Raw genomic sequence first — 15071 nt, 5'->3', positions numbered from 1 at the left:
GTTTATCCCATGCCTGCTTTTCTGGTCAGTAGAGAAATCTGACTGTGGCTAAAGCTTACTGAGTAGACTAGTTATGTTTCTGTGTGGCTTGTGATTTAGGAAAATGGCTGCAAGTGGCAGCGAAATGTAAAACATTTCTCATGGTGCACCACACATCCTTCATGGTTTGTGGTGTGACCACAAGGGGGAAATCCAGCAACTTCTGAATTTTAGGCAGGTTACTTCTAATAAGCCATTTTAGGGCCAGAGGTTGTCATTTTATCAACCCGTACTTTCCATTTATACAATGCTGTGTGCTAAAACCATTTTAAAAAAAAAAACCTGATTCTATCTTTAAAAGCACTGTGTAATAAAATAAGCTAGTATTAGACCAATTCTGAGCCAAAACTTGAAAAAGCATGTACATGGTAAACAGACATACGTGCAGGCAAAATACTAACACACATAAGATAAAATAATGAAAATGAAGGGAGAAAAAACCTTGAAAGAACATTAACCCTTTGTTGCTTCTGCTATCATACTTTTCAACAGTACAGGAAGGAATTGGATGCTATCTATGAGTAATATGACAATGAGTTAATCATTAAATTTTAATCTCTGGGCCAAGAGTACCAGAATTATCAGTGTGCACTGGCGAGGTGGCTCATTGGGCAGAATCTTTACTGTCAAAACAGACAACCAAGTCTGATGGCCAGGACCCACATGTTTGGAAGAAAAGCACTGACTCTGGTACATTGTCGTCTGACCTCCACACATGTCCTGGGGTACCTGGGCACGCTCATACTTACACATGGTAATAGACACACAAATAACATAATAAAACTGTCCTTAAGCATCTTAAAATGACACACTGTTGGTGGTTTTTTGTTGTTGTTTGTATCACATTCTAATGTTATGATAAGCGCTTTATGGCCTCACTTTACTTTTCTGTCACATGCTTTAGACACCCTTATGGTAAAGTGAGGTTTCATTGAGACTGCCGGGAGCAATCTCTTATTGATAAACAAGTTACATAACTTCTCCAAGCCTGTCTTGCAGATCCGGTTGTGGTTACAGCATCTATGGAAATGGTAAAAGTCTGAAGCTAATTAATCTGTGCAGTGACTTGGCCCTATGCCTGGCCGCGTGAGGGTAACATGAGAGGCTCACACAGAGATCTTGAACAGTGCTGGAGAGTCTATTTCTTCAGTTTAATCCAGTCTTTTTATGAAAAGGGGAATGTGTATTATTTGTGGAAAGAGGGGTGACTTTAAGTGAGGCGCACAGGGTCACAGAGCCTCAGCAAGTATAGTCTGTGACCTGTCAGAGTGCCTGCACCACAGCATTTGGTGGCAGTGCAGAAACAGCGAGTTTCCGCAACAACTCACAACTCACAAATTCCCTACTTGTCCAAAGACCTGCCCTTTTGTTTGTTCTTCGTGTACGATCATTCAGCGTGAAGACTGAAGTCACTTCCTTCTTCCTTAAGACACCAGGTCATGTTTATTATAAGTAAGATTGATGGTGAGAATTTAAGAAGTTGGAATGTCTTCCCTCTATGCTGCTGGCTAGTTGCTTTAATTTTCTTTATTTTGGAGATAGCATATACTAATATTTAAAAAAAAATACTTCAGAATGATGTCAAATCTATGGTACATCTCTTTCTTGCTGTTTTGAGTCTTTGCCATTGTTTTTTGCTTTGTCCCGAATGCCATGCCTAAAGGTAAACACTGCTAATGGTTTCCTGCGTATGCCTCCACAAATGCCCCATGAGTAGACAAATATTTAAAAATCCATAAACAAGCACACATGTGTGTCCTTGTGATTGTATATACTTTTGTGTGTGAGTGTATGTATATATTTATGTTTGGAAGTCTTTTCTTTTACAGTTCAACTAGACTCTTTCCTATGCTACAATGTAGTTATTCTGCCATTTATTTTATAGTCTCTATTTCTTGGTAATGGTAGTTAGTTTTTTGTATACTAATAGTATTTGTTTGCTTAGAGAGGATCCATACAGTGAATTCCTAAAACTTGTGCCTTTATTATGTGTGGTCACACAAGATATGCTCCTAGTTTTATCACCAGGTCATGGACTAATTGAAGAAATATCACATAAACAGTAATTGTTTGCAATATTCCAATAAAATAGAGGTAAATGGAAACTGTAACTTTGCTTCTGATTCCATCTGGCACAGTTTATGATCATTAGAATCATCATGTTAAATCACTGTAGAGCAGTCTGCTTCGATCACAAAAAACATGAGAGTCTTGCATTGTCTCTGCAATCTGTTTCTCTCATTCCTAAGGTTGCAGCTTAATAAAAAATGTTCTGTTTTAATTTGAAAGTAAAGTTTCTTTGAAGAATGCATTCTGAAATTAGTAGAATAGAATAGACTACAAATCACTTAAACGTATGCTTGAGCATTTATATTTGGTGCCTTAATTTCTCCATGTAGCCTGACTGTGAGAAAACAAACAGACAGATTCTTTATTCCTTAGCAGAGAGTTCCAGAGCATAACAGGAAGAGAAATGCTAAAATTAGCCATGGTTTTCCATTGTCATTGATTTAATTTGAAAAGACTTCAAAAGTATTGAAGACAGCAGACTGATAACTACCAAGATAAAAGTGACCCCAGGAAATACTGAATTATCAGACCTCAAAAAGCCTTGACATTCTTTTAATGCAATAAATAAAAAGAAAAAGGACATAAAAATGGAGCACGGGCTTATGGGAACACTTCTCAGATTTGCATCTGAAACGAATGATTAAGATCATTTAGTGATAGACAGAATTAGCAGCATTGTGACTGCAGGTTAAATAAGATGCTATAAATCTGCTCAATGATTATAGTGAAACAATTAGTAATCAAGCATTATACAACAGCCTGGATACACTCTTTGTTCAGATGAAATTTGTGGAGTTCAAATAGCCTATTGAGCCTATAATAAATGGCATTTCTCCTTTATTTTTACTAACATAACTAACAGTTATATGAAGATGTAGTAATAAATTAATGAATTTGTGTTTATAGAATATATAAAACCAGAATTCCGACCCACTATATCTAAAACAATTAATAAGATATGTGTCTGATTTTCTTGTGTAGATACTTGAAAAGTATGCCTATGCAATAATATAGTCAATGAGCTTATAGACACAGTCTTTAATTTGTTCTTATATATACTAAATCTAGATAAATCTTATTTATATATTTTAGTTATTTTTGTACTTTAAATGGAATCAATTTAAAATTTCCCAGCCCCAGTTATTAATTCTGGAAATGTACTTTTTATATGCCTTATTTCTCTCCTTTTTTTGAAAGTGGAGAAGATAGACAGAGAAAGAGAGAGACAGACAGAGAGAGACACAGAGAAGGAAAAAGAGAAACAATAAAGTATTACAGCACAAAAATTTCCTGAATTAAATTAGATTGATATACATTAACTCATGAGGTCTACATTTATACTCAATAAATATTTGTTAAATTCATGTTTTGCATTTAATATTTTTAAGTTTTCCTAGTTGACTCATGTTCTTCTTAAGAGAAGGCTGATTAAATGAAGTCATCAAGTCTTCTAAAACTCTTTTTGGAACAAATACATGCCATACACATGGGTAGTAGGAATGTATACACACACACACATAGAGGAGGATATTTACAACTTTTTCAAATCATAGTTATTAAAGGCAAATAAAATGGTATTCAAAATATGTGCATCTTTACTTTTTTATTTTCTCATTAAGGATGATTACAAGCAGTGTTTTGCCAGATATAAAATTTGGTTTTGAATACAAGGTACAAAAATTAATCTGCAACAGCTCATAGTTAGGCTTCGGTCATTTATATTCTAATAACCCTTTCATTCTTTATTAAATGTTACCATAAAATAATAGGGTCAAAGGAGAAGTTTATTTTTTTACTTATTTATTTGTTTATGCTAGGAGCATGGAAATCTACTCACATGTAAAGTATTTGTAGGTTATAGAAAGATAAGAAAATGAGGTCTTCTGTACAGGATACTAAATCAGTATATGAACTTCTGTGGAAATAAATCTCAAATATAATTAGTTATTTGTTTAGTTAATGCAAGGTTTCCTATAGCTCAGGCTAGCCTAAAACTGACTATATAGCTGAGGTAACCTTGAGCTCCTGACTATTCTGCTCCCACTTCTTGAGTTCTGAGATTAGAGGCATGCACCACCACACACTCTGATTATAAACACAGGAAAATATCATCTTTTAGTTACAAGAATGGCACAGAGAGAGGGGAAAGAGAGTTGTTTTAGAAGACAAAGGAAATCTAAGTTAAACTGAGGGAAACAAATACTGAAGTCCTGAAAATGTGTATAGGACACTCAGCCAAAGCTGTGAGTGCAGGCTGTCTGTCCAGTCTTGCCTGCAATCACTCTTTCTAGACTATGCTTACAGCACAGCTGCTGCGCAGTTCATATTTCCCTTAGTTTCATGAACAGCTTAGATGATCATGGGATTACAAGGCGATTCAGTGAAAGAGACTGGGCCAGATGGGGCCAGGCTTCGATCCCTGGCCAAACCAGCTGCAACCAGCTGACCAGAGTCATGTGACACACAGAGCTGCCAAGCCAGTCCTGTGCATGGTTGGGGGAGGTGAGAAAGAGCCTGAGTTTAAGAAAGGGAGTTCATGCTCTAGGCTTGCATCCTAAGATATGCCTGCCTAAATGTATTTAAAAAAAAATTAAAGTCAAGTATGAGGACCCATGCCTTTAGTTCCAATACTTAGGAGACAGAGGCAAGAGGATGTCTGTGACCATTGTTGGCTGTGTAGCAGGTCTGAGGTCAACCTGCACTACCTTAGACCCTGTCTCAAAAAGCCCTCCACTAGGGGCTGTAGGAATTGCTCAGTGGTTAAGAGTAACTATTGCTCTCGCAGAGGACTATAGTTCAGATATCAGGACCCAGTACCAGATATCCCCCAAACTTGGGGGATCAAATGCCCTCTTATGGCCTCTGCAGGCACACACATACATATCACACACATACACATAAATAAAAATAAAATAATCCTTCAAAACCTTATCTAAAAACAAATTAACAAACAAGTAAATAAAATTCAAGAAAGCTTTAATGAATTAGAAGAAATCTTATATTGGACCACATGGTTTTTTCTAGAATAATTAAAATATTTTATATAGTATTTTTATTCTTTGATGTCAAAAATGACACATAATGGGAAAAGCTTTCTTCATAGCATATTTCAGTGATTAGATCCTGTTAAGAAGCCATTTGCCTTTTTCAAACTGACATTTGAAATGCTTTTTGGAGCTAGCTTTCTTGAGCCAGGTCATTGAGAATCCAGACACACTGCAGAAGCACTGCAAGGATGAACGGAGAAAATACCTCATCTTATCACGTCCCCTTAGCTAAGCCCGTGGTTGAAACGTCACTGCAAGGTTCAGTTATCCTGGCTGTCAGTTTTCACAGACAGTCATTCACAGTCTGTGTGAATGCAGACATTTGGAAAGTACCCCAAGCTTTCCCGTGCTGAATCGACTTAGAAGCCACGAAAACCCCTCTGCCCAGACACCTGCCCCTTCTGCAGTGCTGGTCTGCCTCGCTCTAAAACTGCACGTGGATACACTGTAATGTCAACAAGTGCTTCAGTAGAGATCTTTTGGTTGGGTGACTCTTCACTCCATAATAGCCGACACTGACGACCTCAGTATTCGGCACACCCTGGAGTCTGCTGGTTTGAGTCTACACCCTCTGCTAAGTGCCGAAAGAGGTGGAGGTTGGGGAATAACACAACAAGCTCTGGGCTTAATCACTTTTAAATAGGAGTTAGAACAAATCTGCATAAGCAACAATTCAAAACATGCTTTATAACTACAGACATATGCAGATGTGCATAAAGATAAGGAAATAAATTCAAAGACAAAAATCTCCAAGGAACCAAATATTTTTATTCGTCCCAAGTTTAGCCTTAGAAAATCCCCCAAGGCTGAAATAGTCCAGATAGGATCTTGCTCAGAAGCCTTGGTAAACAGCATCTAAAAGCCTTCCCACAAATGTTAGATATGCTTATTTTCCACTTAGAACAGGCTTACACTGCATCATGACAAGTTTGGGGCCTCCTGCATGTTTCATCCTTTTCCACATCCTGCTAGGAGATGTGCGGAATCTGATCACATTTTCCAGTGGGGAATACGTGTGCTCAGCACGTTGCACGGACCATCCCTCACTTAATCTTTCCAATAACCTTGGAAATGAGAAAGGAATGAGAGACTGCAAATGCTTTCCCAACTTGGTCCTCCTCATGGAACACATGTGTGTGAATTCACTTTTACCCACATTCCACCATACTAAATCGAGGAGGATGAACTTTGCAGAAAGTAGGTGTTATGGGATGATGCCATTACTGTACTATAACAACTAAGTAAGGCATTAACACTTACTTTTCCTTTAGTTCAAGGTAAGGAAATGATAGAAGACAGAAAACATAACTTCTAGACTTGACTTGGACAGATGCTTGATATGGTATTTCAGGCCAATAATAACATTGACATGCTTTATTTTCCTCATTCCATATATCTAATATTTTCTTACATACTCCTAACTCAAGGCACTTGTCCCTTGTATACTTTTATAGAAGATATGATACAGTTTTAATATAAAATAAATTCTCTTATATAATATAATAATATAAATAATTAAATATATTAAATAATATAAAATAATTTCTCTTATCTATTGGGGGTCCTCTTGCTAGACTCTGTGATTCAAGATAGTAAATTCCTCCCTATCCTTTTCAATGCTGCATCTGCAGTGACTAGCCTGATCTCTGATATTTACTAAGTCATTGGTAAACAGTAATGTGAATGAGCAAAAAAGTACAAACAAAACAAAATAGACCACAATCTTTCTTTTATTTCTCTGTAATATTTTTAAATTTCTTTTTAAAATATATTTATTTATTCACTTTACATACTTATCTCAGCCCCCTCCATCCCCTTCTTCTGGTCCCACCCTCCCACTCTCTTCCCTTCTCAGAAAAGGAGGTCCTCCTCCCAACTACCCTGGCACATCAAATTTCATCAGGACTAAGTGCACCTCTCCCCTGGAGCCCAGGAAGGTAGCCCAGCCAAGGGAAGCGGGCCAGCAGCAGGCAGCAGAGTCCACTCTAATTGCTAGGGACACTCATGGAAACAGAGCTGCTCATCAGCCACGTATGTGTAGGGAACCCAGGTCCAGTCTCTGTGAGCTTTCATGGTCCTCCGTTAGTTGATTCTCTTGGTCTTCACCATCTTTCTTGGTTGGGGCATTTTTCTCCATTCACAGACACATAGTGTTTTTGATAGTGTACCACATACGCGTGCACGCACACACACACATACACACAAACTTGAGAAGAAGGTTGGCCCTCTCATGTAGTAGGTGCTCATTGTACAAAAAGTGTCAAAAATTTTGAAATCCCAGAGCCATTTATTTCTTTATTGTCATCATGAATTTGTTCTTGATGGAAGGTAGTTTGGATGATGGCATTTGTTTTTTCAGAGCCAGGTTTACAAAACAGTCTCAGAAGATTCTGACAAAGTTTAAGGTAGAACAAAGTAGGGAGAAGAGACAATAAACTAAATATTTCTTTAAGTTCCCAGAATATTTTTAATACCTTTAATTTCTTGAATATATGAAATAAAGGACTGTTTTAGCAAAAAGAAAATCCAACTCAAATTGTTTTTCTTAAGCTGGTCTTTACCCTTGTTGCTGAGTGATTCTGTGTGTCTCCCTCAGCAGAGGTTGGTCTTGTGTCATTAATGCGGAGCCCGATCATATTGTTTTCTTCCCTAGTCGGTGAACTTCTGGTACGTGCTGGTGATGAACGATGAGCACTCTGAGAGGCGATACCTGCTCTTTTGCCTTCTGAGCTGGGGGCTTCCGTCCTTTGTGGTGATTCTCCTCATAGTCATTTTGAGAGGAATCTATCGTCAGAACCTGCCGCAGATCTATGGACTGATTCATGGCGACTTGTGAGTACATTCAGGCAGCACGCTGCCTTCTTAGTTCTTTTGTACTTTCACCGGAAGCTTTACTGGTAGATGGTGGACACGGGCTAGAAGAGAGGTAGTGCCACATCTCAGGGGAGCGTTGCTTTCCTAGTGTACTTTGTGAAGCTGGCCATTCTCTGGTCATTCATTCCTTTAAATATAAATCCACTCATTGCCTCTGGAGGAGCAAGGTTTTCTCTGGAGGAGCATGGTTTTTTTTTCTGGTGACAGATATTAAATAGCCAGCAGAAGATTATATCTCAGCATAACAGTTTATCCATTAGACAAACAATAACATACAACAAGTCAGTGTGAAAATTCTGATAATGAATCGATGGTGAACTCCAGTGTTGAGTTCACAGGGAAAAGAAACAGCCCATTTAGCTTCTCAAATGAAATTTCCCACCTTCCTTTGAAGTAGACAGCGTACCATCTTGGTGTCTCCACCTACAAAAGCTTCATGGAACAGGTTTGGGATTTCACCTGCAGAGAGCACAACATATGTTTAGGTTTTATAATAGAAAATGAAATTTTAATTTCTTGAATCAAATACCCACCAGACTCAGTATTAAACTATGGAAAAATTCTAATCTTCAAGCTCAAAATCTTTAGGTTTACTTAAAACATGAATTCACAGAAGGCGTATAAACACTGAAAGAAAATATAGAAATACTGAATTTAAAGTGTAAATTTTTATCATATTTGGGAAAATTTTTACTGCTTTCATGTTGATTCTCAAATTTTTTCAGTAGTCTGATGCTTATTCAATTCAGAAGGAGGTGAAGGAGTGTTGATTGTACAAAATTTAAAGGAATGAGGGTGAAATGCAAGGTGGGTTTATAAAGATACATGGAAGTTTTCTATGTGAGAGAAAGGGGAAGAAAAAGAAGTCCTAAGTTCTACCTTTGACTTGTGTCTTGACCCAGAAATTCATCTTTTTTTTTTTTTTCTAGCTGCTTCTGCACTTTCAGGGACGTCCGCAGTCTCTGTAGAGAAATAGTGCTTACAGAGTTCTGTGTCCCTTTAAAACAAGAAAACAGCAACCAGTACACACAGCATATATTGAATAACGTAGTGTGCCGCATTACAGCACAGGAAAGCGGGAGGCATGGAGGGTGTGGGAGGTGGGCTGGCTGGGGAGGTGTATGCCCGCCTCCACTCCAGCCCCAACTCTCTGCCCTTTTCACTAAAGACACCGAATAGGAACAAAGGAACAGCACAGGAAACAGTTACATCACTGGGGAAAGCAGCTGCACCTTTGACTAGTTTGTTGTCCTTCACATGGGACATCTTCAGCAGGAACAGAGAGCCTGACTGGAGAAGGGACAGTGAGCCTGTCAGTTTCCACTCTGCTCCCATGGACTGGGGAGACGGTTTTTTAACTCCTTCTGCTGGTATTGGAACCAACCTTCTACTTACAATCCTCACTGACTTCCTTGAATCTTGCAGACTTCTACCCAAACTGCTTTCTGGCCATTTCCAGTCATCCTCTCCCATTTGTGCGGGCTGAACCGAGAGATCAGGATGGGTGGACTGTGGCTCTTCTTTATGCCTTATGAAGAGATTCTCATTCTATAAGCACAGCACTGCAGATTAAGGAATCCTGAGGCAGTCACACCCTCAAGGCAATAAACTGCTGTAATCATGCGTGTTTTTCTACGCCATTTGGGGACAAAGTTATAAGAATGTTGTTTTTAAAAGGACAAAGAAAAAAATGACTGTTTCATGTTTTCAAGGAGAATAGAGAGTAATGCCTAAATACAGAAGACATTGTCAGAACAAAAATTATTACAAAGTACATGGCAATAAGCTCTCTTTCCTAGACATTATTGTTAACCCTTTGTAATCTTAAGTTCAAATTATTCTACTTAGACACACACACACACACACACTAATTGTTTCTGAACCTGATATATATAGCTTTGAAGACTGCTTAGCTCCTTTTATTGAAAAAAATAGAAAACAAAACTTTTGTGATTATAAAGCTAAACTAGCTTTCTTGCTCTAATGAAAATGAGAGAAAAGGTAAAATTCTAAATAAGAAATAGCCTACTCACAAGCTTATGAAAACATAATTACCTATGTATCACAAAGGTTTTTGTGACAATGTCAATTATTTAATAGATGTGAAAAATGTTTGAAAGATGAAACACTTTATAAGCAGAAATCATTTCAAGGTCATTTTTGCTTCTGAGCAGTTAAATAATTAATAAGCACTAGTTATTGGCATACACAAATGTGTTTCACACATACATAGCCTCGACACCGATGTTCCAATACATGCATCCAAAGGCAAGACCCGTGACACATGTTCAAACGCACAGGCACACCTTTTTATATTTACATATTTTGTCTTTTTACTGAGTCAAGAAGAACCTCTCATACTGATTACTTTATGGTATTATATTTTACTCATGTAAATTCTAGATGAGGCGAATCAGTGTCTTTTTAAAAATTAGAATATACATATTTTACTATTAAATTTTGAGATGCAAGTTAATTTTGAAAGTTTCTACATGACTCTTTGTTAAACACAAGAATCATGAGTCAAGAACTGGTGGCTAGAGGCAGCTCTTTTCTCTTGTGAACTCCTTGGTAAGACAGGACTTGTTTGGGGGGAGGTTTTATAGACGCATTACATATCTTCCCAGCGTTGATGAATGGGAACCTATGACAGCAAAGCTCATGGTACAAGAAGCTCTCTTGATGCTGTGAGAGAAGTAAGGGCATACACAGGAATATACAAGAGAATAGACTCTTAAAATGCTTACCTTCTCAAAAAAAAAAATGCTATCTGGGTCAGCTAAATAATAACTTCTAGCTGGCTTTAGTAGTTAGAATTGGTAGGCCCAAAATGGCTAACCAATATATTGTAATTTCTTTTCTCCTTAATTCACAAACAACTTTCCTCTTCATGACTAGAGGAACTCAAATTTCAGAGAATTCTGTTTTTCGGTGAGCTTCAGTCTCAACACAAGGGCAGAAATTAGTTCTCATTCATATGAAAGTTTTGTAAGCCTTCATCATCATGTCACCACAAGTCTCCCTGAGGCCTCATGGTATAGACTGTGATTGTGTGAATGCATGGCAGTTACCTATTGGAGGATGATGGCATAGTAACCATGAACTTGTTTTTTGTGAGGAGATTTTTTGAATTAAATCTCTAATTCTTTGGTCTGTGAACGCTCTTAAGTTTCTAACATTGTGTCATTGAAGGTCTTGTTGATTTCATAAGAAGACTTGGTGGGGTCTGATGTCATGTCCCCCTTACAATGTTAGAAGACAACATGTGTGAAACCATCACACCTAAGATTTTCTTAGCAGGGAGGCCCTTAATTAAAGTTACATTTTCTTTAAAATATCTCAACATTCATATTTTCTTTCTAGTTTTTTGAGAACTTTGTAAGTTGTCATCTCTCTATGAATTTTCCATCTTTTAGCTAATTCTACACAGCTGTTATAACTCCAAGTGTCTGTCTTTCCACTCTTTATACTGATGCTACTGTCGTCTGTCTTGAACAATCTTTATTAGTCAGGGAGAAATGGAGTACATACTGAGGTTTCTCCTGCTGTCAGGACTCTACATCCAATTTTCTTTTTGGATATTGTTTTGCATCTTCTTCAGTCACCCTCCAATGAAACACAAAATTCCTCAAGGGAAAATTTCTAATTATCTTGGTAATTTCTTTGTACCTACTTTCTCGAGGCATTGTGTTGTAATCTTTTGAACATTTATTCTGGGGGTGGAGGGAGTGTGTGCACGTGTGTACATGTAGATGTGCATACAAGCAAGTCACGGTTTGCAAATGAAGGTCAGAGGTCAACTTTACAGGAATCGGTTTCCTCTCTTCACCTTGTGGATCCTGGGCATTGAATTCAGGTTATTGGGCTTAGAGGCAATACTTTCTTTCCCTGCTGAGCCATCTCAGCCATACTGTGTTTTTACAAGCTCTCTTTTCTAACAGGTATGAAACTTGGCTCTTTGGCTCTTCAAGTTACTAAATGTTCTGCTATCTATCCTGGTTCCATCCTTTCAGTCCCACTTCCATCCTATCGGTCTCACCTCCATCCTAAATTTTCAGTCACTTTCCATTAAAATTTGGCAAGTGGTCTTGATGGGAAAGTTATGTGCAGAATACAGGACTCATCTAAGTGAACTCTTCTTCACAAGACAGTGCAGTCTCAAATCTTTGCTGCCAGAGCAACTTGCCAGTGCCTTCACACAACTGATTTTGTTTGTTTAGTTTTGATTTAATTTTAACCTTTGTTACTAATTGCCCCAAATGGGAGCATGTTATATAAACTATTTTATTAGGCTAATTAAGCTTTATGTCTATATCTACCTATCTATCTATCTATCTATCTATCTATCTATCTATCTATCTATCTATCTATCTGTAATAATATATATTACCCACAAAATCTATCTATATATTATGTTTGTATGTGTGTGTATGTGTGTATGTGTGTGTGTAATACTGGTTAATTACACACATTTATTAGGAATAGCCCAAACAAATTTTTTTACTAAATAATTTATATAATTTAGACATACTGTTTTACAACATTATGTTGTAGGATAACATGGTAAATAACTGAAAATATCAATGTTCTCTAACTACGTTTGTCTTCATATCATCTTCAGAAACATTCATAGCTACACTTTATAAACTGTCATTTTCTGTTGTTGAGGTTAGGTTGGAGGTGAGGTTAGGCTGGAGTAGAATTACTGTGTTACCCAGTCATCCCATTCCCTGTGAATCTCCCATAAGGTATTGGTGTCCTCCCACAGGAAAGAAGTGCCAGTGTTACTGCTGCCGATTCACAAGTACTTGTCAGCAGATGAACAGATGAAAAAAATTTGCTATTAGACAGAATGAAGTACTACTCATCTATGAAGTATGAATCATGTCATTTCCAAAAAACTGGGTAGAACTAGAAATTGAAATCTTGACATACAGGCAAGGGTCATGTACTTTCTCTCATAGTAGAAACTAGTGGTGAAAGGATTATGAAGTAAAATGGAGCCTACTGAAAAGAAGAAAGGAACGAAGACAATTGGGTGGCAGGTATGTGGGAGAGTGGGGGAAATGTTTGGAAATACATTGTACCTACCTGTGAAAATGCCAAAATGAAATCCATTATTTTACACAACTAATATATATTCTAGTAAGACTCGCTCCTGAAGAGCTTCTGATGGTCTGCTGGCCCCTGGGTACCCAGCCTGTGAACTCGAAGCTGTGTCTCTTCTTGCTTACATCCTACAGTCAAGAAATATTTCCCAGTCCAGCTAGTAACTAACCTTTTCCTAATGCATGTCTCATTTTAATCTTCATCCCCTATTTCACCACCAACACTACTCTTCATCCTCTCTTGGCTGTGGCAGGTTGCCTAACACACCTCCTGTTTTTGAAACTTCTTCATATTGTAATAATCCACCAAACTGTTGCATGTTTCAGTGTGCCACCACTGCTGACCCGCTTCTTAGACCTTTCCTGTAAACCACCCTTCTTTGTTACACTTTGCAGACGTTGCAGTCTCTGATTTTTCTATGTTTTATAACTCAAATTATCTTCCTTCACTTAGGACATTCCTATTTTTCTTCAGAGGCACAACTTAAGTATCAATTTTATGAATACTTTTCCAGAGCGAATATACCTCCTATACTGTATACAGGAGACTCAGTCGACTCATTCCCTTTCATGACTCTTGTGACTGTGTCAATTATACTAAACTGAAAATGCTTGTTTGTGTCAGCTTTATAAATTGAGATTCAACCTGGACATCATTAAATAATCACAGATATATAATGGTTTAATGAACCTATAAAGTATATGGTATTTAACTTATCCTTGTGTGGAAATAGATGAACTAGGAAAAGGAAACTAACAGCCCAATGCAAATTTATACAAATTTATAAATGAGAATTAGGGAAATTTTTCATATTTTCTCTATATATATGATTAATCTCTTTCCATATCTCTCCCATTTCCTTTTTACCCTTTCTCTGTCTGCCCTTCTGTAAATTCCCTGCCTAACCCAGTCATAATTAGCCTAAAATATGTGATACACCTGGAGGTCATCAAGTAATGCTAAATATCTAAACATTTTAAATGCCACAGCAGCCACCAAAGCGTGTAAGTAATTAATCTATTCTTGTACCTAAAACATCAAAGTCTATGAGTCTCAGCATCTGCTTTTATCCTTTGCTGGGTAGAGTCTTTAGGCTAGGCTCAGAGGAAAAGGGAAGAGGACCTCCCCTATCAGTGGTCTTGGGGAGGGACACGGGAGAGAAGAGGAAGGAAGGGTGGGATTGGAAGGAGATGAGGGAGGGGGCTACAGCTGGGATACAAAGTGAATAAACTATAATTTATTAAAAAATAATTAATTTTTTAAAAAAAGATCAAAGTCTAATTTGTCATGACTAGTGAATTTGTGAAGCTAGTTTAATTCACACAACTTTATTTGGAGAAAGGCCCAAAGAGCTATAAAATTGTAAATGTGCTTTTCTTCTATTGCATAGAAAACCTAACCTATACCTACATTTGGTTCTTTGCCTTTGAGACAGATGGTTATGTGGCTTTCTGCAGAATTTCACCTTACTCATAGTTAGTAGAAGAAGCCCCTATATCTTATGATAGAGTAGTACTTAACTCAGATGACGGTAGAAGCAAATCAATCTCTTGAGTGATGGTCATTGACTACCAGTAGCATCTGGAAGTTGTCTCTGTTGAATAGTTGGTGCTGGGTGCCTTTAGAAATCATTGTGTATTTTCCTTGGGTTGGCTCTTTGGCTATTTCAAGTTAAGAAAAATGCTGAAGAGAATTATAGAAAACATAGGACTGGGTCAAAGCCACAGAGGAATATGGTCCTGAGGGTGTTCAATGACGACTGATAACTGGACAGGGTCTAGAATCAGCTTGGAGGCAACTTTCACCGTGCCTGAAGAGATCATCTCCATTTAGGTTACCTGAGGCAGAAGGGCTCACCTTGAATGTAGGAGGCGCCATTCTATCGTCTGGGTCCGGGACTGAAGACAGGAAGGATGCAAGTGTAAGCACTCC

At 37.7% G+C, this 15071-nt stretch overlaps 1 protein-coding gene across 1 annotated transcript in view; it reads left to right on the top strand.

The window, feature by feature from the left end:
* The window catches only part of Adgrv1 (adhesion G protein-coupled receptor V1), a 520333-nt gene that overhangs the window by 356035 nt on the left and 149227 nt on the right, over positions 1-15071 (top strand). Inside the window, exon 83 of the mRNA XM_055604066.1 lies at positions 7810-7988. Within this exon, the coding sequence (XP_055460041.1) occupies positions 7810-7988 (179 nt within the window). The remainder of the gene's footprint in view (positions 1-7809; positions 7989-15071) is intronic.

This window comes from Psammomys obesus, unplaced genomic scaffold (genome assembly GCF_907164565.1).
Source record: "Psammomys obesus unplaced genomic scaffold, mPsaObe1.curated_primary_1811, whole genome shotgun sequence".
Lineage (NCBI taxonomy): Eukaryota > Metazoa > Chordata > Mammalia > Rodentia > Muridae > Psammomys > Psammomys obesus.
Note: the sequence above shows the minus strand (reverse complement) of the source record. Positions and strands in the feature narration are given on the sequence as shown.